The sequence below is a fragment of the Artemia sp. Qi Xiang Cuo genome, chromosome 16, assembly GCF_049724085.1.
Source record: "Artemia sp. Qi Xiang Cuo chromosome 16, ASM4972408v1, whole genome shotgun sequence".
Lineage (NCBI taxonomy): Eukaryota > Metazoa > Arthropoda > Branchiopoda > Anostraca > Artemiidae > Artemia > Artemia sp. Qi Xiang Cuo.
Window position 1 is genome coordinate 29,883,163 of NC_142809.1, and position 23,152 is coordinate 29,906,314.

General features: G+C 36.3%; 2 protein-coding genes across 2 annotated transcripts in view; one reads left to right on the forward strand and one right to left on the reverse strand.

Moving 5' to 3' along the window:
• Nucleotides 1-3,913: 3,913 nt before the first annotated feature.
• On the forward strand, nucleotides 3,914-4,324 carry LOC148942769 (histone-lysine N-methyltransferase SETMAR-like). The gene has a single exon (XM_089102350.1). It carries the CDS (start codon nucleotides 3,914-3,916, stop codon nucleotides 4,322-4,324), a length of 411 nt encoding a protein of 136 aa, XP_088958476.1.
• A 2,431-nt stretch (nucleotides 4,325-6,755) lies between these two features.
• The window catches only part of LOC148942770 (coiled-coil domain-containing protein 77-like), a 58,332-nt gene continuing 41,935 nt past the window's right edge, over nucleotides 6,756-23,152 (reverse strand). The window contains exons 6-7 of the mRNA XM_089102502.1: nucleotides 17,369-17,485; nucleotides 6,756-7,015 (exon numbers count right to left, since the gene is read on the reverse strand). Coding sequence (XP_088958628.1) covers nucleotides 6,839-7,015; nucleotides 17,369-17,485 — 294 coding nt within the window. The 3' untranslated portion in view covers nucleotides 6,756-6,838. The remainder of the gene's footprint in view (nucleotides 7,016-17,368; nucleotides 17,486-23,152) is intronic.

The window sequence follows — 23,152 nt, forward strand, 5'->3', positions numbered from 1 at the left end:
CCAAATTCTCGATTTGGCCTTAAGGCACGTTCAAAGGCATAGGAAAAACGATGAGAAAAACCGATCCCTCCGAAAAGAAAAGTGTTCAAACGATAGGTGCTAGATTTTTTCCGGAAAGCACCGAAAATATATGCTTGACATACCGTTTCTTGCCAGTTATCCTTCTTTCTCTTGTTTGCTTTATACAGAGCATGAGTCGCATTGGACAAAACTGGTGGTTCTAAGAACCACTACATTTCAAATTTTTGAGTACTTAACAATTGACATGCTTTCCACTTTCGAAAACTCTTGCTCGTGTTTGCTGAGAGACACGCAAAAAAACTGATCAGTACCATAAAGAAACTAGAAAAAGTTCTTAGCCACAAAACTGACGGTACTATGGAAAAAAACAATCTGTTTTACAATGGTACTGATCGGTTTTGAGTGTTTTCCTATGCGTCTGAACGCTCTTTTAGTTTTCAAAAGCATTTTTAAGCCTTAGTAACATTGAGGTAGGAAATACTTGGAATAATTCCAACTGATATAGAAATTTAAACAATTTAAATGTTACTGATAAAAACCTAGCCGTTATTCGAAACATAACAATCAAATTATCGAAACTCAAGTTAACCAATATTGTGTTAAAATTTCAGAGCGAAAAAAAAAATAGTTGTTCCTAACCACCCAATATTAAACGCTGAGGACGTGCAGCAGTTCCAACACAGATTCTTATGCCTATTTAATGCTACTTAGTTCCTCCTAAAGATACAAATAAGAAACTATAGGAAACATACAAATGGTTAAAAGAAAAAAAAATGTTTGTCACAACATTAAAATGAACACGAAAACCAGCAAAATATTTAAAATTAGGCTAAGCACAATAAAAAAATCTATCGGTGAACTAAAATATATTGATAGCATAAAAAGAATTGATAAAGATTCAAGTTATACGTAATTGTCAGATGATGAAAAACAAACTAAAAAGACATAGAGAGTTTAAATGGGGTGAGCTATCTAAAATGAAGTAACTTTATCATATAGCTAAGTGTTTATATTAGAAACAAAACAAGGTATAAGCTTATTTTAAGCCTCCTCTATAGACCCTAATACCCCGCTAATTTACTGATGGCGTACCCCCGATGAAGGACGCACTGGCGTGGAGAAAAATTTTTCCGGCGTGCCGCCAGTTCCACCGGCGTGGTGGCACGCCACTGCTCAGTCTCAAATTATTCTTATATTTTAAAAACGATTTGTTGATCTCGGTGTGCCAAGTAAGCTAACGGGCTTAATAATTTTGCAGAAGTCTATCGACACCAAGTTCTAAAAAGAAAATGGGAATAATTTATGTTCGTTTCAAGTTTAAGTTTTCAAGTTATTCACTTCTATGATCTATCTCAAGTTATTAACCGTAATTTGTCTTTCCCTCCATTCCAGTGCTCTGGTTTCTAGCGTGTTTGATTGCAATTTTTTCTTTTTTTAAATTGTAAACTTGGATCAAGGATTATCAATTCCCGCCTTTCATGTGACTCAGTATGTCACGAAGCGGCAAAATATTTGGAATTTAGACGATTACAAAGTGTTCTTTTCCGTAAGCTTTTCTTGCTTCATAAAACAACCTCACAATGTCATGTATTAACAAAAGATTTGAACTGCTTGAATCTAAGATAGAATTGAAAGAACCACAACAGTTTTAATCTGTTTCGAATTTTTCATGCTAAAAACTGGTTGGAAAATACCTTCCATTGATATTTTTTTTTTAACGTAAATTAAAAAATTTTGCTCGGATCCACGATTTTAAGTTAAGGTCATTTCTAAGAAACCGTGAGTTCAAAGTATATTTTTGAACTCTTGCAACCTGATTTTATAGCTCACTACTCATCATTGGTAAAAAAATATTAAAAATGAAATATGTCAAACCAATGGAATAGTGGTAAATTCGGTACAGAAATAACTTATTTAAGGTCAGAAACAGATTTCACTTTCTTAGCTGGAGTTGGGCCGATTTGGCGAAACTACAAAAATGGAAAGTTAACGAATTTCGTGTTTTACCATGTCCATTCCAGAAAATTCATTTGGATTTCGGAAAGAATAGATAACTAAAGTTAAAATTTCGTAGCAAATTCAATTAAATATTCAACTAATTATTTCAAATGTGATATTATTTTATTTTGATTCGACTTTAACTATATTCAATAGCTTAACTTATCGCAACGAGTCTTCCTTCGCACAATTTACAAATTGTACCACTAAATTCTTTACCTTAACTACCGGATCTTGCAATTAGTATAGAAATAGGATCAAAATTTTGAACTCTATGAGATTCCGCTGTAGCTACTCCATTTTTTCTCGGATTCAGTGAAATTTCGGACTTTTGTCAAATTTCACTGTCTCAAAAAGTATGGGTTGCTGGGGCCCCCCCCCCCCCCCTGGGTGCGATGCCCATGCCCGTTACAATGGAAATAGAAAGAAAAATCTACTTGTATTTACATGTATTGCGGCTTCCATCGTTCAAATTTTGTTCTAGTTAAGTCGTCCAGGCTGGGTCTAATTTAAATGCTATAAGATATTTGCAAGAGTGGTCGTCTGTTGTCTTTCTTCCTCTTCTCCCAAACGAACTGAGTCTAAACTTCTTCTGGGTTGAAAGGTTTAATACTGTAATTAAATTGATTACAACTACAGGTATCCTGAAAACACAAATACGGATGGAAGAGAACGCTACCAATTATTGCCGCCGAAAAGAAAATTGGCACGGTGTGTACTCCCCAAAATGTAGTGATTTGTATTGAGAATAGGGACAACATTTCAATCAAAACTAATATGAAGGATTTTATCTCTGTAAAGCAGGATGATTAAACCTGTGTATAATTGGAAAATAACCGTTAGGCATCTATGTTTTCAAAAAAATAATCTCAAATTGCTTTGATTCTATGCTTATTTTCCTCAATTCGAGCTCAATATTAAGCTGGATACGTATAATCTATAAAAGGAGGATCAAAAGAACTGAAATGGAGATAATGTTATTTATTGAGCATCTAAATTTCAAAAGAAGCTTAATTACGGTGAAGGATATGCTCTTGTTGTTTAATGGTGCCAGCTTGGTTATTCCTTTAAAGATTAGACATAAAGTTGAGAACAAGAAATACTTAATAAACAACGTGTTACAACGAGTCAATTGAAAAAATATTTTTTCTCTTTAGTTAATCCATATGACCCATAATAAGCTTTATATACTTTTTTCCAACATAATCATATTTTTCCAACAAGTGTTTTTTCCAACAAGTGCGTTTAATATAATCATATTGTTTATTGGAGTTCTACCAAGTAAGATTAGAAATTGTTGTTCAAAAACGTTATGGCTCGCTTTAATCTCGCCTCGTTTCATTGTAGTTAAATTTGATCGCTTGGATTAGTGTACAAAGTTTGAAATGCTTAATTCTTTCCCAAATCATATTTTTCAGTTTCATAAAGCGTATTATGTTTTTTTATCCAGGTAGCAATTGCGAAAATGTCTAGAAGTTTAATTTGAACCATTGTCTCAAGGTAATAGGCATTGGTTACACAGATCTATATATTAGAAATACAACCCCCAAAATCTACAAGGTCAGGGTAAGCAACTAGTTGTATTGCAATAAGTAGAGATAGATATTAAGTAGATACGAGGGCTATTCAGAAACTAGGGAACGTTTACGTCCGACGCCGCTAGGCACGCGGCGATCACGTATGTTTTGGTGTGCGCGTGCTCGTAGCTTCAGTCGGCATCCAGCCGTAAGGACGAAAATATTTCTGCGCTGCCCATTTTCCCAATTTAAAATGTGCGCTGCAATTTCAAATCCCGCCAGTTGTGAAGTGCGGTTCGTAATGCGGTTTGTTAGCAAAAAACGAAAAACCGATAGAAATTTATCGGCAGCTGTGCGAACTGTATGGCAAAGGCGTAATGAATGAAAGTTCAGCGCGAAAATGGTGCATCCGGTTTAAAAATGGCCGAACCAACGTGCATGATGAAGAGAGGAGCGGACGTTCGAGCATTGTGACAGACGATCTTCTCGCCAAAGTTGACGAGAAGATTCGTGAAAACCATCGCTTCACAATAATGGAGCTTTCGCTTTGCTTTCCACAAGTTTCACGGACTTTGTTGTTTGAAATTGTGACTCATAAGCTTAGCTACCGTAAATTTTGTGCAAAATGGGTGCCAAAAATGCTTACAGACCTCCATAGAGGTCAGCGAATGGCCGCAGCCTTAACATTTCTTGACGCTTACCACACACATGGTGATTCTTTACTGGATCGAATCGTAACGGGTGACGAGACGTGGGTGAAGCCCGTCAATTGCGAGACAAAATTATAGTCCATGGAGAGGGGTACACAAGTTCCCCCAAAAAACCAAAACATTTCGCAAATCTTGTCAGCGAGGAAGATTATGGCTACGCAAAACAAGTGCCGAGGAAAGTTATCGTCAAAAATTTTGTTTTTTCATGACAATGCCCGACCTCACACGGCAAATCGAACTGCAGAGAGTCTCGACTCATTTATATGGAGAACTTCCTCAAATCCAACCCTCAATCCCGACCTAGCACCAAGCGGTTCTCGCTTGGTCCCGAAGAAGAAGAACTGGCTAGCGACACAGCTTTTTGATGACGACTACGAGCTCGAGGCGTGCATCACTGAGTGGCAGAGATCACAGGCGGCGAATTTCTATGACGAAGGAATTTTAAAGCTTGTCCACCGCTACGATAAGTGCCTTAATTTGTTTAGTGACTATGTAGAAAAGTAGCATTTTAGTCAATCTTTCAGATTTATATAATAAAATATTTTTCCTGAACCTAGTTTTTGTTATATTACAAAACGTTCCCTAGTTTTTGAATAGCCCTTATATGTTTAGCTTAAATTTTGGCAGCACTGATATATAGCAATTAGAGCCGCAACCTGAATAATGAAAAGAAAGAAGTGGGTTGAAAAGAAAAAAGTGGAACAGTAAGTATTTCTATTGTGCAAAACTTAGTCAAAGAAGGTTTTACCTCCAGTACTAGGAAAGTTAGCCATATTTTAAAGTTGGATATTTTCATGCTTTAAGTCAACTTTAAGATCATTAAAAAACGAAAAAGTGCGATGTACACGAACTTTTGGGACAAACTGATTATGGTATTTGGCATTTTTTGAACTTGAATCTGGGTTATCAACTGGATTAAGTTTTCTGAGTAAGTTGCTAAATTGATGAGAGGAATGTGTCACTTTCTAAAAACCAACTGAGCTAATAGTAAGTAGTAAGGAACCTTAATCCTAAAAACTACACTCCATGATGCCTAGCATTATTGGACCTGCTGCTAGGAAACTTTAGTAAAAATAGCTTCAATTTCCCTGATCAAAGAAAAACTTCTATAAGCCGATTTTTCATAGAAATAGTTAACTCTTCTGATGATAATTTCTCAGCGAATCCTTTCGGACCAATCTGGGCAGATGAGTGATTCCTTTCTGTGCACAGCTTTTTATCAGATATTTACAAAACAGGGAAATAATGCGAAAAACAAAGAAAACTATGCGAAAAATCACAAGTATCCTGGGGCTTTTAGCGGGGCAGAGGGGTTGGATGTATATTCCAGCGGCAACTTCCCTGCTTTATATTACATGGGTTGAATAAAGTTAAAGTAGGTATTTTAAAAAGAATTTAAATGTCTGTATTATCTAGATTAAATAAAGATATAATGTCCATCATTCACCGTTACTTGACTCTATTGTAACAACATTATACTCTTTTTGTTACGAACAGTAATTGGTCGACTGTCTTTTAATTGTCCAGCAATTTTAGTGTCCAATTATTGCTGTCCGAAAAGATGTAAAACGGAGACTAGGAAACATTGCCGAATATCATCGATAATAGACCGAAACCCCCTACGTATGAAAGCTTATTCTCAAGATCCCTCTGTATTTAGTTTCCCGGTATTTGCTAATCAACATATTATGCTGTTGGACGGGCCTAGAGAATAAGGCCCGTCCGACAGCACGATTTTTTTAAACTCGAAAAAAGCTCAGGGAGTGTGGCCGCAGGAAAATCCCATAAATACTCACAGAAACGGTTTTTTGGAGCCGCTGAAGCTCTAAAAGCAAAAAAAAAAAAAACCTAGCCTGCGTTAGCTTAGGCTAATAGCTTCCTCGTTAATTTCCTTGGTTATGCACTTCAAGCCTTAAGCATCACTTCTTTGAATGGCCCTCATACCCTTTTTTTTATATATTAAGGGACAGCTTCTAATAAATATGATTAATTTCTCCGTTCTATCCATTGTAAAATTTACAGAAGTGTTAATTCAAAAAACGGATTGTTTGAAATATTTTGACACAGCCATTGAACAGTTATGAAGAATAAATTTGCAGAAGCAAAGGGATGTAATTTGACGGATCAAGGAAAAACGATAGTTTTTCCAGCGTGAAACAAGGGTAAGTTCTTATACTGCATTTCCCCCCTTCGTTTTATAATCCACACTTTACTTTTTTTCATTTCTTGAGGTCATAACTAAGCAAATAGATAATTGCAGATACTATCTTATTTCTTAAATATTAACTTTAGAGCATAATTTTATCGAGGAACTTCATACTAAAATATAAAGTTATTGTATTTATTCACAAATATTACGATACTCATGGAAGTGTGATAAAAATAAACGACAGAAAATGCAAGAAGAATATACGGGTATGAGAGAATAAAAGTGTTGAAGGAGTGGTGTCATTTTAATAATAGCATTACACTACTCTACCGAGGCCTAATCCACATGATTCCCAAAAATGTCTACATTTTTATTAAGCTGATCATCTGACTAAAAATTTAGAAAACTAAAAAAATAAAATAAATAAGATTTCAAATAGACGATCAGATTGCTTGTCTTAGAGTGAGAAAATAAAGCTTCTTTTCTGCTCTTCTGAGTTCATCTTTTAGCAGAGATATTTCATTTCTATAGCCAGCAAACTCCATTTTGGTTTTCTCATCACTCTTTTGGCAGCGTTCCAGAGCTTTTCTTAGTTGAGACTTCAGTGACTCATTTTCACCCTGAAAAAAAAGAAATTTGTTACTTTTTCTATACAATGGAAAATGTTTTCCCAGAGCCCATGCACCCACATGCCTCTTTTTTGGAAAAATACAAAAAAATCCTTTCCGGAGGGAGGAGCGGGAAACTATTAAAGAACATTCTGAAGTCCCTCTCCAGAAATCCTTGGCTATTGTTTCTTTCCAAAAACAATAGTGCTGCCTAAGCAAAGAGCGAAGTGTGCTCTTTGAAATATTTATCCTTTGTTTTCGCTCTTCGCCAAGCCATTTCGTAAGGAATGAATTGTCGTAGAAACTTCGGAGGGGCTCATTCAATTGGAAATTGAAACTTCTAGTGCTTTTTAAGGGTCAAAAATGATTGAAGCATGACCAGCCCCCCTTGAATACCCTTTTCCCCCAAAATAAATCCGATTAAAGTTTTAAGATAACCATTTTTTCAGCCTAGTTGAAAGGTCCAATAACTATTTCTCTTGGGATGACATAGCACCCCTAAGGCCCTTGGGGCAAAGGCTTTAAGTTATGCAATTTTCACGCTGTTTACACATAGGATTTGTTATAGGGAAAAGGGGGCATATTATTAATGCTACTATTACTAAAGCTATGACTGCAGCTACTACTACTACTAAGACTAAAGGTATTAAGGTGAGACTTTCAGTGCCTATTGAGGGGGACGTTGCACAAACCAAACGACATTTTGTGCATAATACTAGTACTTCCACTACTACTGCTATTACTAAGGCTAAGGGTGTTAAGGTGAAACTTTAATGAGATGCTGAGGGGAATGTTTAACTAAATCGAAACACACTTTATAATTCTTGAAATCTAGCCTGTATAATAATGCCAGACTTAGTTTTAAGTCTATTTTGAACTGTTTTCGGACAATTAAAGCGGGTAGCAAGCATGATAAAATAGTGACAAAAGTAGTTCAGTGTTTCAAAGCTGCTACACTAATTAAGACAAAGGAAGAATCATGGTAATTAGCCGATATGTATACTTGTCCTTCATATCGAGTTAAGCCCCAGGACTTAGTCAATGATCTGATAAAAGCCATCCGCACCTGTGACGAAAATAAAGTAGTATATCCAAATTTCGTGATAAGCCAGCCGGACGAGGCACCCATACGCTAAGATTAAGTCACAGACATGGTAGTTACAGTAGATGAACTCATTGACCACCTAAGCGTCTTCAAATCAGCTCGAAATAAGGCTTGTGCAACTCCAGGAGCAGCGAATGCTCACAATATAACAAAGCCCTGAATAATCTCAAACAACCCCCAAAAGGACTTAATGCGCCTGACAATCGTAAGGAGTGTATTGAGCGCCTTACGGCGATTGCTCTGCCCGTATCATTAATCCAAGGCCACTTATCACAGAATTGCGCACGTTGCGTGATTGCAAAGATACAGCTAAATATCTTACCCATGTGCTAAACAGTGCAACAGAAGCCGATGCTAGACTGAATACCCCCATGCATAGTGGTATTATTAGACATGTTCTTGATGAGACCCCAAAAAACTATTTATGTTTCATGATCCGGAATTGCACAAAAGCGGAGACAATCCAATAAACTCACTCATTCAAGCTTGTTTTTGAAGGTAGGGACGATTTACAAGTGACAATGAAATACCCTATATACCTGGGCTAAGAGTGTTTCCGTATAGATGTATATCAATATCTTTCGGTGAGGTGTTTTCAGTGCCAAGATTACGATATCCTGCTAAGAACTGTAACACTGTTATTCACTGTTCTCATTTTGCTAGTAATCAGGCGAAAAGATAAAAGCTCTGATACTGTACTGATGTGTGCTCTTTGTAAGCAGTCAGACCACCCATACTACAATATTAAGTGCCCCGTGGCCAGAAAGCTAATGATGAAATAATGACCCTCTCTGGGATAAGAGTGACTCCATTGAACCTGAACGGCAGTGTAATCAATAAACTCCCACTAATTAAAAGCTTACTGTCTTGCAATGATGTACTATGCATACAGGAACATTTCTTGTCAGTTGAATTCTCTTCCCTATTAAATGTCAACGATAAAACCCGAGTTTCCGCTATGCCAGCTAAGCATTGGGAAAGAACAGACCTTCCGGTGGGCTGGTGATACGAATCAGTCCTTACCTTTCCGCATCCATTCTTGTCAAGAGCGGGTATTTCCTTGGCATAAAAGTTGCAAATCTGGTGATATATTGCTGCCGCTTACCGAAAGGCGAAAACAAAATTTGCTAAATATTTGCAGAAGTGTGCCCTTGCATCTCATTGCGTTATCCTTGCTGGGGAGGTCAACTGTGATATCTCAGTACCAGATAAGTCAAGAGCTCAAATAATTTTATCTATTTTGTCCAATCTGACTTTTGTTCCAAATGACCATACATATATCCACAGCTCAAAAGCTACTGGCTTACATGATTCTATGCTCGGTTTAAATGGTGCGACTACGAACGGTTCAAGCTATGTTGACTTCAGTGTTTCACCATTAGATCATTTATTGACATTAAACTGTTTTGTTATTAATAGTGTTCCCTTTGCAAATGACAAGTCTAGCAAAATTATGCTTACAATGCGTTTTGCCGAGTGCCGTGCCGTCCTTTACGCAAAATACCCCTGAGTCAGAAGTACCTCGTTGGTTACTCAATCTGAACTTAGAGAAAAGTTGCAAATCTTCTAAGTTACGGTACCAGATATGAGTTATTCTGACGGGCATAAATCTGGCAATGCTGTGTTAGGAAGCCATTACGGATACCTACTAGTGGATAGTCTGGTCGGTGTAGAATCACATATCGGTTTGTAATGTCAACTACTGATTAAACAGCTATGCGGTTTTCATTCACTACATGTAAGCGATAAGCTTCTGCAGTATATACAGTTATTTTACCAAATTATTTTTAACTCTGGTGTTGTTCCCAAATCTTTCTCTATTGGTACATTTGACTCCTGCTATAAAAAAAATAGATAAAGATAGCCCACAGTGCTATTCTTATCCACTTATAACAGTTTCATCTGTTCTTTTAAGTTGCTGGAGTTATTAGTGATTAAGGATTTAAATAAAGATTGTTCTACCCCAAACCACCAGTTTCGTTTTAAGAAAGCCAGGAGCAGGAATATTATCTGCTAGCTGATTGTTCTGATGAACACAAAAAGTACTGGTGAGTTCGTCCTTCTTGCAGATCACAATATTTCTCATGTCTTCGACCCTGGAGTACATTCTCATTTATTGCATAGTACACAATATCAAAGTCTTGATTGCTCATTTGCGTAATTGTTTCAAAATATGTACGCTTGGCTGTGCGTTGTTTTGAAAGTATCTGCTCACGATTATTATGCTATCTACAAGGCCATAATACGTATTTGAAAAGGAACCCGCCAGCATGGAGTAAATTCGCCTCGCCCCCATGTATAGTAATCGTATGATTGACCCCCCCCCCAAAAAAAAATAAAATTATTATATTTTTTTTAAAGGATTAGACCTTTCCATGATCAATTACGCCGATGATATTTCAAATTTAAGCAGAGCCTTATAATCTATTGGGGAAAATGTTCATAAGCTTAGTAGGGAATATGCCAAAATTAGTTTGAAGTTAAATGCATCGAAGAGCAAGATTCTTGCTTTTGGTAAATCTATATGTAGTACCTAGGTATTCTAATTAGAGAAAACCTGAAATCGATGAGGGCACTCCTCATCACACAACTAAGTGAGAAACTTAGAAACGCGTTTGGCATACTAGTCCGTAATAAAGACTGCTATAGTAGGCACATTCTTGCCCCTGTGCATAACACTTTTACCCCGCCTCATATTCTCTTATTGACTCCATTTGGAATATATTTACAGCACACATAAAAAACTATGCGGTCTGTATTATTTGGTTTAGCAAAAGTGTTTTTATGTATACCTTTATGTAGACACCGGCGGCGCGCCTATGAGGGAAGACCAGCGGCGGCGGGGCCAAAAACAGCGCGCCGCACCACCGGTAAGACGTCGGCGGCGCGCCGCCGGTGCGATCAATGTTGACCGCAAACATTAATGTTTTCATCAGTCTTTCTCAAATCACAGCTTAAATTTACAACAGATTCGAGCCTATTCACGAGTTCAAAACTTCACAAGTCGCTGGCTGGAAACTGGTCTTCTTTGTTATTCATCAAGAGAAGTAGAAATCTGGTAGAAACGAAATGGCTGTGGCGTTTCAGAACCCTTGCATAATAGTTGAAGTATCTATTAGCTATGTATTCTTATTAGTAGAATACAAAATTAGTAGTTTTTTTTTTTATCGAGAATGACTGCATACAAAACTTCAAATACCATATCACAAAACTCATCAGTTATCTGGATAAAAACTTTGAATATAAGTTTGACTTTCGAAGCATAATTTTTTCTTAATACCCTTTGCCAATATCTGCTTTGTCAGCTTTAAAACAATTGAAATGGGCGACTTTGATATTGATCGCTTTTTTTTTGCTCTTTTATATTACTAAAAAAGCCTTCCTTGTATTAAAAATAGGTTTTAATAACAATTTAAAAAAAAAAAAATACAGCAAGTATAACTCACGAAAATCCTGTTAATTTTAAATTATCATAGGGATTGGACAAAGATGTTGTACGGAGTACTTTTGCTTGGCTTCTTACTTCTTTAATTTACATGTGTTAATTCATATTTCAAACCATTATCCAACTGTCGAAATATACCATACATACAACATAAAAAAATATTTACAATACACAGAAGAGCATACAATTGCAAGCAGAAATATATGTAAAACGCAAAAACACATCAACCTGTTCTACCAATTTTTTCCACAATCATTTATAATCATTTTGAATAGGATAACTTAAAATTTCACCATAAAAAGTAATCAAATATCAGTCCCCAATGACGAAATGGGGATGATCCTCCTCAGTACTGGAAAGAAAATGGAAGTTAACTTCCAATCAATGTGTCAGTCTCAACCAATTAGCTGGGTCGAACTTAAATGAATTTATATAATGGACGATATCAGGAAATTGAACAGCTTTTCGAAGAGCCTGCATAGCAATTCAAAGTAATCTTGTATGATTCGAACATGTTTCTCAATTATAATTAAACTAAAATGAAAACATTATGACGTTAGAAACTTTTAACTAAGACAGTGAATGTTTAGAAATTTTCCTTAGGGGTATTCTCATTGAATTTCCTTTCTTTTTAGATCGCGGCAACGCGTGACGGGTGAGCTGGTATACTAATGAAAGTCCAAATATTAGTATGTGTAAAAAAAAGGTATCTTTCAAAATAGTGTGGAGGACAAAAAATCTAGGGGTCAACTGGTCGAAGAAAATTCCTTCAGTTTAACTTGGAAGTCTATTCTAACTGCGGGATGTGGCTATAATTGTCATGAATAAAATTAAACTTATCCACTTTGTGTGGACTGAGGCTGCTTTCAATAAGAAAATTCAAGATATTATGATTTGAATATAATAATTCCCTACCCCCCCTCTGGACACCACCTTGATAGGATACCATCTCTACTTTAAATTAAAAAAAGACTAAATTTTTGGAATCCCTGCTTTCAATAAACAAAAATCAAAGTACTATCACTTAAATATAATAACTCCCTATGCCCCCCCCCTCTGGATACTATCTTGATAGGATACCGTCTCTGCTTGAAATTAAAAAAAAAAATTTTGGCATCCCTGCTCTCAATAAAAAAAATTCAAGATATTATCATTTAAATATAATACTTCCCTAACCCCCCCCCCCTGGATACCATGCACCCTGATAAGGTCCCTTCTCTGCTTTAAATTTAAAAAAATGATTTAATTTTTGGCATCTCTGCTTTAAAAAATAAATAAATTTGACATATTATCGTTTAAATATATTATCTCCCTATCACCCCCCCCCCCTCTGGATACCACCTTGATAGAATACCGTCTCCACTTTAATTTTTAAAAAATAATTTTTTGGCATCCCTGCTTTCAATAAAAAAATATCAAGGTACTATCATTTAAATATAATAACTCCCTATGCTCCCCCCCCCCCCTATGGATACCATCATCTTGATAGGATACCGTCTCTGCTTTATATATATAAAAAAAAATAATTAACTTATTGGCATCCCTGCTTAAAAAAAATCGAGGCATTATCATTTAAATATGATGGCTCCCCCCCTCTGGATACCACCTTGATATGATGCCATCTCTGCTTTAAATTAAAAAAATTACCTTTTTTGCATCCCTGCTTTCATAAAAAAATTCGAGATATTAGCATTTAAATGTAATACCTCCCTACCCCCCCCCTCTGGATACCACCTTGCTAGGATACTGTCTCAGCTTTACATTAAAAAAATAATTTATTTAATAATTAACTAGGCCACTACATGGTTCAAACAAACACGGGAAGTAACGTTAAACAGCTTAGTGTTCATTGAAAAAAAAAAAAAAAATTGAGGGTATGAGTAAAGGAGCACGAAGACAACAACAAAAAAGGAGAAATTATTCAGATATACCTCAAACTAATGGAAAACTGAGTCATAGATTCGCCGTGGCATTCAATAAGATCCAAAGAATCTAATTAAAAGGGAGCACACACAAAAGCCAAATTAGGCCAGTAGCCTATGAGAAATCGCAAAATACCCAAGACAATGAACAAGTTCCAATGGGGGGCCCTGGGTCTATCAAAATACTTCAATGGTTTCCCAGGGAATTTGATAGTATTTTTTTCCATCTCCGCTTTAAATGAAAAAAAAAATATCTTTTTGACATCCCTGCTTTCAATATAAAAAATGAGGTATTATCATTTAAAAATGATAGCTCCCTATCCCCCCCCCCCTTAGAGGCAATAATTTACAATTTTTTATGAATCATATTTTTGGGGTAACGTCCGTTTAAATCTTTAATTCCCCAACCTTTTAAATAACTTATTCTATAGCTAAATTTTGTATAAATAGAAGGAATATTTTTTTTTTTTTTTGGGGGGGGGGGAGGTAAAAAGGATCAAACTCCTTTGATCCAAAACTGAAATTTACTCAGAAATCAGAGATAGAGAGGCGTCTTCCTTTCTTAGATGTTTTGGTGCACCGAAATTATTCATGTTTCGAGTTTAGTGTATATAGAAAACCCACACATAATGACCGTTACTTAAGTTATTCCTCCAATCATTCTCCTGCTGTGAAAAGAGGAGTTGTCACTTCTCTAGTTGATAGAGCATTGAAAGTTTGTTCAACACGTTTCTTGGATTTAGAACTCAACCACCTTAGAGATATTTTATTTGGGAATGGTTATCCAATTAGTTTAATAAATTCTGTAATTGCAAAACGCATTAAAAGATTATCAGATAGTTCCACAGAAAACACACATCAAAGGGAAAATTCAGTTTATCTTGGTCTCCCATACATTAAAGGGATTTCAGACCACATTTCAAAAAATCTAAGGAAAAATAACATTTACACTTATTATAGACCCAGAAAAACTGTCAGGTCCCAAATTTATCAAGGAAAAGACCCTATCCCGATAGGTGAAAACTCCGGTGTCTACAGAATTCCTTGTTCATGTGGTCTTTGGTATATTGGAAGAACTAATCAGCGACTAACAGATAGATTAACTCAGCATTCTAGCTCAATTAATAATACACTTAAAAAGCGGAAAAAACCGGAAAATTTTGACTATGCCCTTGCAGAACACATTTTTGAAAAACCAGACCATACTATTTTGTTTAATCAAGCTAGTCTTATTTCGAATGATAAGGGTATTGTCCAGCACTACAGAGAAGCTGTTGAAATTTATAAATACCAACATTTAGGTCTAGCTTTAAACAGAGATTCCGGTGATTTAAGAATAAATGAGTCATATTTCGGTTTTCTCAAAAGAGAAGCCGACACTTTAGTGATCCCTGAAATAAACCTTGAACCACTTTCTCAGTCCTCTAATCAAACACGTGAACAACCCCTTAGGTCTCAAAGGGTGTCTGCAAGAAATGCCTTAATTAAAATCCAAAATCAAATGACATAGTTTTCCAACTTATTTAATTGCTGGTTCGTTTTGTTTTTCGAGTGAATGAATTGATTCCTTTCTTTTGTTCAGTTGTTCGCTAGTATCCGTCGATGGCAGATCATATTTTTTGGATTTTGTGCAAATCGCGGATATTGGCGAATAACTCGCTTTGATGGTTGTTAGGTATTTGGTTTTAATTCTTTTAATTTTTGGCTTTTATTGATACATCGTTTCGTTTCGCGCTGAAGAAGAGAGGCGTTTGTCCTCTCGAAATATTCGCTTCGTTTTTTCAGTATCTTCATTTGGCCTATAAAAACCCCATTTTTGCTCGTTTTTCTTTCTTTATGTGAGGTAAAATATTTTCAGACAGAAAATTGTATTTTTTTTTTAATCTATCAGGCATTCAACAATTGAGTATTAAACATTAAGAAATTCTTATCTAAAAACAGCAAAAGAAAAAAAAAATTCTGCAAACTTACAATTCAGCTGTAGAAACGATCTTTCTGCTATCAATTTCAAAATCAGACTGTGTGAATGTTGCGTTCTATAATTCTATTCAACTTGAAAATAAAATTCTTGACTACGAATGATTTAAGGAATTGCAAGTGAGAAAATGGATTTGAAAAGATTTAAACTCATTTCATAAAGAAGATACTTTTTTTTGTCAGTTTCTGAAGAACCTTGCATACTTCAGCGTGTAGAATGCCTGATTGTTTTAAATTGGCTTGTTTCTCCTGCAAAGTAACAAGCAAAGAACCTTGGCTACATTAAGCTCAATGAAAAATTAGGTTAGTCAATTTAATGTTTACTTGGAACTGTTACTGGTGATAAATCGTTAGGGGCGACACCGTGATTGCGTGATTTTCGGGGATTCCGAGAACCAAATTTTTTTCGAGGTGACGCATAGATTTTTGGAGAAATACTCGAAAATTCGGGGATAGTGCAAGCCCTACTTGATTTCTAATCAGGAAAATCGAAATACTAAACCACACGAGAAGGAAAAGCTCCGACTTTGTGGTTGACGCAATAAAGAATTGCCGCAAAATCAATTTAAAGTCGACCGAACGCCGCCGCCTTTGCCAGGGGCGGCGCGCCTACGGCGCGCCGGCGGCGTTGCGACACGTCGGCGGCGTTCGACCTGGCCTCTTGTAGGCGGTGTTCGATCGATCCGCCGGCGCGGCACCGGGGTCTACCTTCATGGGATAGAAACAAACGTCTAGTCTCAGAATACGGGTGAACTAACCCACTAACAGCGGATGAGCACCGTGGGGTCCATTTCAGCATAAGCTAAAGAAGTCAGATTAAAATAAGTGAATAAGCTGTATTATTCCTTTTTTTATTCTTTCTTTTGTGTTCACTTTCTTTTATTCCACTTTTGCTCCCTTGTGCTGTTTTGGGTAATAAAGATTCATTGGTTGACCCTAGCACTCTTTATTATTTTTTTTTTTGAAAAAAGAGAAAGATACTAAAATGCCTGGATTTTTAGTTTTCAACGAAACAGAAAACATGAGAAAACAGCTGACTACTCTTCTGATTTCTATTTACCGTATATCACCGTTAACTAGGCTGCTGCTGCAACAATTGACCAAAGCACGAACAGAAAAAATAGAGGCAATACAAAAAGCCCTTTAAGAATAATGTACAATATACGGTAAAGGCAAGCTCTCTTACTACTTCTACAGCAAAAGTCCAAACAAACCCCTCTGACATGGATGAGGGATGATTTGTAACGGCGACTTCGGCTTAAGATTCGTTATGAACTGCGGGTTGCAGTTTTTTTCCCCACCTCTAATTCCGACCTGCCCCCGAAATCATCTTACATACACAAAGAAGACTTCTATTCTTTGTCTAGTGGTGTCTACCCAAGACAGGTATAGGTAATCTTTTATATCCTCGTTCGTCGAGTTGTACATCACAAACAGATAATGGAAAACAACCTGTTATCTTTTAGTGTTACAGGCAGCAAACATTTGTATTTAAATTATTTTGCATGAATATTAGAACAACGAGTGTTCAGTATGACAGCATCTTATGCAGCTATTGACCGTATTATTTTTAATCATTATATTTATTTGACGAAAACGCAAATTTGGCTGTTTGAGCTAGTTAGCTCAATCAGGTTTCCAAATAAACCATTTATTCATTCAAAGCGACCCTTTAAAGCTTCATCACGGAACGAGGTAAACTAAAGCTTCATAACGAAACGAGGTAACATCAGAATTACTCATTACTAAATAAGTATTTTTCATACTATTATTTGAAGTGTCTGTCTGTAACTTTTCTGTGTGTTTTTATGAATATGGGATATTTTAAGTGATCTTTTTCTTTTCTTTTTTAATGATAGTTAACTAGAGAGAAAACAGAGGAAGAGAGAAAGAAAAAAAGTTTAAAAAGTCCTTACTTTGGCTTTCGAAACTGTTTCTTCATGTTCATATTGCAATTCACGCATTTGTTTTTGTAGCGTCGTGGACTTACTTCGATACTGTTCAGCAATACTAGTTGCCTCCTCGACAAGTACCTAAAACAAATTTGAAAAGAAAATAATAGAAAAACAACAGAGAAAAACAATTTTATTTAGATAACAGAGACTAACTAGAAAATTCGCGAAGCAACTGGAAAATTCGTGATACACCGTTTCGTGGTCTCAGAACCCACCAAAAATTATCTGATCCTGGACAAGAGACTAGATCTTGAAGTAAGAACAGCTACAGGAGCAATTAGGTGATGAAACCTTCTTTCACTTGCCAACTTAATAGTCAATGATTTATCAAAATTTGGCTCACAGTTTTTAGTTTATTATATAAGACACAGGTTCGAAACTGTTAGGCCACTAGAGTCTGTTTCCCCGCGAAATCTCAATATTATTATGAAATTCAAAATTTCCCACGACTTTCCTGCACTTTTATATTATTAGATTTTTTTAAGATAACATCAAGTTCTAATTCATGTATTTTTTAAAATTTTAATCAAAATATTTTTATTTCACATATTAGATGTATTATTTCACATTTCACTGCAAACAGCATATTTTTTGCTGAGCTCCTTGCGCTTTTCTTCTGAGCCACCACTCTTCTTTCCGGGCAATTATTGTGTAGGGCTGAGGTGTACTTTTCAAAGTAATTCAGTGCCACCACTATTCTCGTGAGATGTCTGGTACTTCTTAACATGTTCACGTAAAACAATGCATTTTCAATATTTTTTGTTATTCATTATTTGCGTTACAAAAAATTTAATTAACCGAATAATTTAGTTTTGTTTCATCTGGAGACCGACGGGGTTCATGAGGATAGCACTAGCACTCAGGGCTGTATGCAGGATTTTTGTTTGTTTTGTTTTTTATGGGGGGGGGGGCAAAAACCTTAAAAAACGCATACAAATTTGTCTACATACATTTTTGTAATGTTCTTACGAGCCGGACAAGTATTTTTTTTTTTTGGGGGGGGGGGGTAGAAGGGGCTTCAAACAACCTACCCCCTCCCTTCTGGATACGGCCTTGCTAGTGCTAAAACATTTTCTTTTATTATTTCATGCGGACTTGTTTTATCTTAATGACATGTTCACAGGTTATAATCTTTTTTTAATTGTTAAGTTAGTCTATCTAGTATAAAAGTTCTATCTATAGTCTTAGTTAGTTCTATCTCAAGTTAGTCAAATTAGTCTATCTATATACATAAACAACAACTAGCCCAAATAACCAGGTCAAACTACAACCATGAATCTCATAGAATTATTATTTTATTGCATCAAAAACCATAAAAAACCTAAAAGATAAAAATTCACTTTGATTGCGTCAACTGCCCAGTGCTGGAATGCTCACAGGGACTTAGTCCTTTTGGTTCGTTCTTTTCTGTTGCTTAAAAAGAATGTTGAATTTCAGATTCAAAATTGTTTTTGATTTTTATACAGCATTTAACAAATTTTTAGAACAACAATTACATGTTTGTTTTTTCATTGTTTGATCAGCTTTTTGACTTTGTATCGCAGATTTTTTGGCCCTTTTTAAATAAAAAATTATACTGGTAATAGCCGTTTCTTCTATTTCTCAACCTTTTCATATTTTTTAGATTGATGTAACTACCATGGATACATGCAAGTTTTTATAACATTTTCACAACCATATTTGTAAGCTGCAAAATGGTAGGAGTGTTAGAAAAAAGAAATTGAACGTAACTAAAAACAAAAGAATGAAAACGAAGTAGTTGTCGTAGAAACTTGGAAAAGGGCTCATTCGATTGGAAATTGGAAGGGCTTGTGACCTTTTTAATAGTTGAAAGTGATTGGAAGGCAACTAACGCCCCTTCCACGCCCAACATTTTACCAAAAACATCCAATCAAAATTATGAGATAGCCATTTTGTTCAACGTAGTTGAAAGATCTAGAAACTATGTCTTTGAGGAGGAGTCTCCCCTCAAAGTCCTCAAGGCAAGGGTTGTACTTTATAACCTGGGGGCATATAAGGTTTTTTATTGAAGGCGTTGTCGCAGAAACTTCAAAAAGGGCTCATTCAATTGGAAATTCAAAGGGCTGGTGCCCTTTTACAACAGTCAAAAGTGATTGGAAGGCAAGTAGCCCCCCTCTCACGCCAACTATTTCCCGAAACACATCCCATCAAAATTTTGAGATAGCCATTTTGTTCAACGTAGTTGAAAGTTCTGGAAATTAAGTCATTGAGGATGACAAAAACCCCACAGCCCTCATTTATGTCCAGGGGACATATAAGGGTTTTACAGAAAGCGTTGCCGTAAAAACTTCAAAAAGGGCTCATTCAATTGGAATTGAAATGACTAATGACCTTCTTAATAGTTGAAAGTGATTGGAGGACAACTAAACCCCCTCTCTCGCCCACCATTTCCCCAAACAAATGCAATCAAAATTTTGAGATATCCATTTTGTTCAACGCAGTTGAAAGTTTTGGAAATTTGGTCTTTGAGGATGATAACCCCTCAGAACCCTCAGGACAAGGGTTGTAAGTTATGCCCCTGGTGTATATAAGGTCTTTATAGAAATTGTTGTCGAAAAAACTTCAAAAAGGCCTCATTTGATTGGAAATTGAAAGGGCTAGTGCCCTTATTATAGTGCCGTAATAGTCGATAGCGATTAGAGTGTAACTAACCCCCCTCTCACGCCCACCATTTTCCCAAACACATCCAATCATAATTTTGAGATAACCATCTTGTTCAACGTAGTAGAAATTTCTGGAAATTATGTCTTTGAGGATGATAAAGCCCCCACACCACTCAGGGCAAGGGTCGTAAATTATACCCTTGGGGCATATAAGGTTTTTAATAGAAAGTGTTGTCGTAAAAACTTCAAAAAGGGTTCACTCAATTGGAAATTGAAAGGGATGATGCCCTTTTAATAGTCGAAAGTGACTGGAGGGCAATACACCCCCCTCTCACGCCCACCATTTTCCCAAACACATGCAATCAAAATTTTGAGATATCCATTTAGTTCAACGCAGTTGAAAGTTTCGGAAATTAGGTCTTTGAGGATGATAACCCTCCCCCCCCCCACAGCCCTCTGGACAAGGGTTGTAAATTATCCCCTTGGGGCATATAAGTTTTTTTTCTTATAGAAGGCGTTGTCATAGAAACTTCAAAAAGGGCTCATTCGATTGGAAACTGTAAGGGTTAGGGCTCTTTTTAATATTGGAGTGATTGGAGGGCAACTAACCCCCCTCTCATGCCCACCATTTCCCCAAACATATCCAATCAAAATTTTTAGATAACCATTTTTTCAACGTAGTTGAGAGTTAAAGAAATTAGGTCTTTAAGAATGACAACCCCCGCACAGCCCTCAGGGCCAGGGTTGTAAATTCTGCCCAGGGGGCATATAAGGGTTTTTAGAGAAAGTGGTATTGTAGAAACTTAAAAAAAGGGATCATTCGATTGGAAATTGAGAGAGCTAGTGCTCTTTTTAATAGTCGAAAGTGATTTGAGGGCAACTAGCCACCCCCCCCGCCCATCATCCCCTCTCATGCCCACCCTTTCCCCAAAAACATCCAATCAAAATTTTGAGATAACCATTTTGTTCAACATAGTTTAAAGTTATGGAAATTAGGTCTTTGAGGATGACACCCCCCCCCTCCACGACCCTCAAGGCAAGAGTTGTAGGTTATGCCCTGGGGGCATATAAGGTTCTTATAGAAAGGGTTATCGTAGAAACTTCAAAAAGGGCTCATTCGATTGGAAATTGAAAGGGCTAGTGCCTTTTTTAATAGTCGAAAGCGATTGGAGGGCAACTAACCCCCCCTCACGCCCACGATTTTTCCGAACACATTCAATGGAAATTTTGAGAGAGCCATTTTGTTCAACGTAGTTCAAAGGTCCCGAAATTACGTCTTTGAGGATGACAAACCCCCACAGCCCCCAGGACAAAGGTTGTATCGAAAAATTGTTTTAAATGTTTTCACTTTTATAACTTTAAGAAATCAAAAATCCATTAAGATTTTAAGGAAGAAATATCAACATATATATATTAAACTGATAATGCACATTTTTTTCAGTAAATTCATTTGAGATTTGTCCAGTAAAATGAAAATTACATTCTGGCTTTTAGAAAGCATAGGGTTTAGAACCCTACTCATCTTAATTTCTGCTCGTTTTGAGCTTGAATCTGTTATTTATTTTAATTTCTATTTGTTTTGGGTTTCATTTATTTATTGATATTGATTTGTGGTAGTTGTATGCTTGATAGATAATTTGATTCTATTTTTGTTAATTTTTGTTTAATGGAGTTCTTTACTTTTTTTTGAAAAACTTATTTTGTGGAAAAAGTTGTTTTAATTAATAAGTAAAACAGGTGATTACAGTAAAAAAAAATGGTAATTAGCTGCATAATTTTTTTTGTGAAAAAGCTGAACAATTTGTGATACAAGACAAAAAGATAAATAGCACAATAAAAAGAAAAAACGACGAAACAGTAAAACATGTAACATAATAAACAAGAGCTGGCAAGTGACGGTGGATAAGATAGATACAGAAAATAGACTAAAACAATTATAGGCACCGCAATAGGGCAGCCTACGTAAAGAGTGAAGTGGGCTCTATGCATTATTTTTTTTTCACTAAGGCACTTATATGGAAAGATTTGTCGTAAACATTTCGGAAGGAGCTCATTCGATTGGAAAATAAAAGGGTCCATTTTAAGAGTCAGAAGTGATTGGAGGGCCACCAGCCCTCTCCCCCACCTCTTTTCCCCTAAGACATCCGATAAAAATTTGAAATAGCCACGTCGTTAAGCATAGTTGATAGGTCCAATAGCTATGCCTCTGAGAATGTAACCCACCCACAGAGTTCTGGGAGCAAGAGCCGTAAGTTATGCATTTAGCTCATTGTTTACATATAGCATTTGCTATCGGGGAAGGGAAGCATATTTGGCCCACGGTGACTAAAAAGGCCAAGAGAATTCAAGTGAAGCTTTCGGGGAGTGTTGAGAGGACTGTTGAACTAAGTCAAAACTTAATACTTAAGGTATTAAGTTGGAGTTTTCAGGGAATGATGAGAGGATTGATAAATTGACAAAAAGTAATATGTGCATGCTACTAGTACTGCCTCTACCTACTACTACAACCACCACTACTGCTACTGCTACAACAACCACCCCTACTGCTACTGCTACTACAACCACCACTACTGCTACTACTACGACGACTATTACTTTACGACTGAATACACTGTGTGTATGCATACTGTCAAAATGGCATATCAGCAAAATCTTGGAAATGAATTGGAGGATCAAGTTGAAATTTACTGGGATTGTTGGGGGAGGGGAAGGGAGGGGTGTTGAACAAACCAAAAGGCAATATTTGCATGCTACTACTACAACTGTTGCAGCTATTATCGCTGCTACTACTGCTAAAACTAAGGATACTAAGATGAAAATTTCAAGGAATGTTGAGAGGATGTTGAACAAAATTAAAACACACTATGCACATACTGTCTAAAGTATGTGCCAACAATGCCCCAGGAACTGTTTAGGATATTAAGTTGAAACTTTCAGCATATGTTTAGGGGTATATTGAAAAAACAAAACAAAAGGTGTTATGTGCATGCTGTTACAAATGCATCTACTAATGGAAAATGGAATTCGCACACAAAGAAAGCGTTAAACCAGGAAAGAGCAACAATGTTTACAATTTTTCGGAATGATGCGGAAATTTTTCGGAATTTTATTTTTTAAAAAA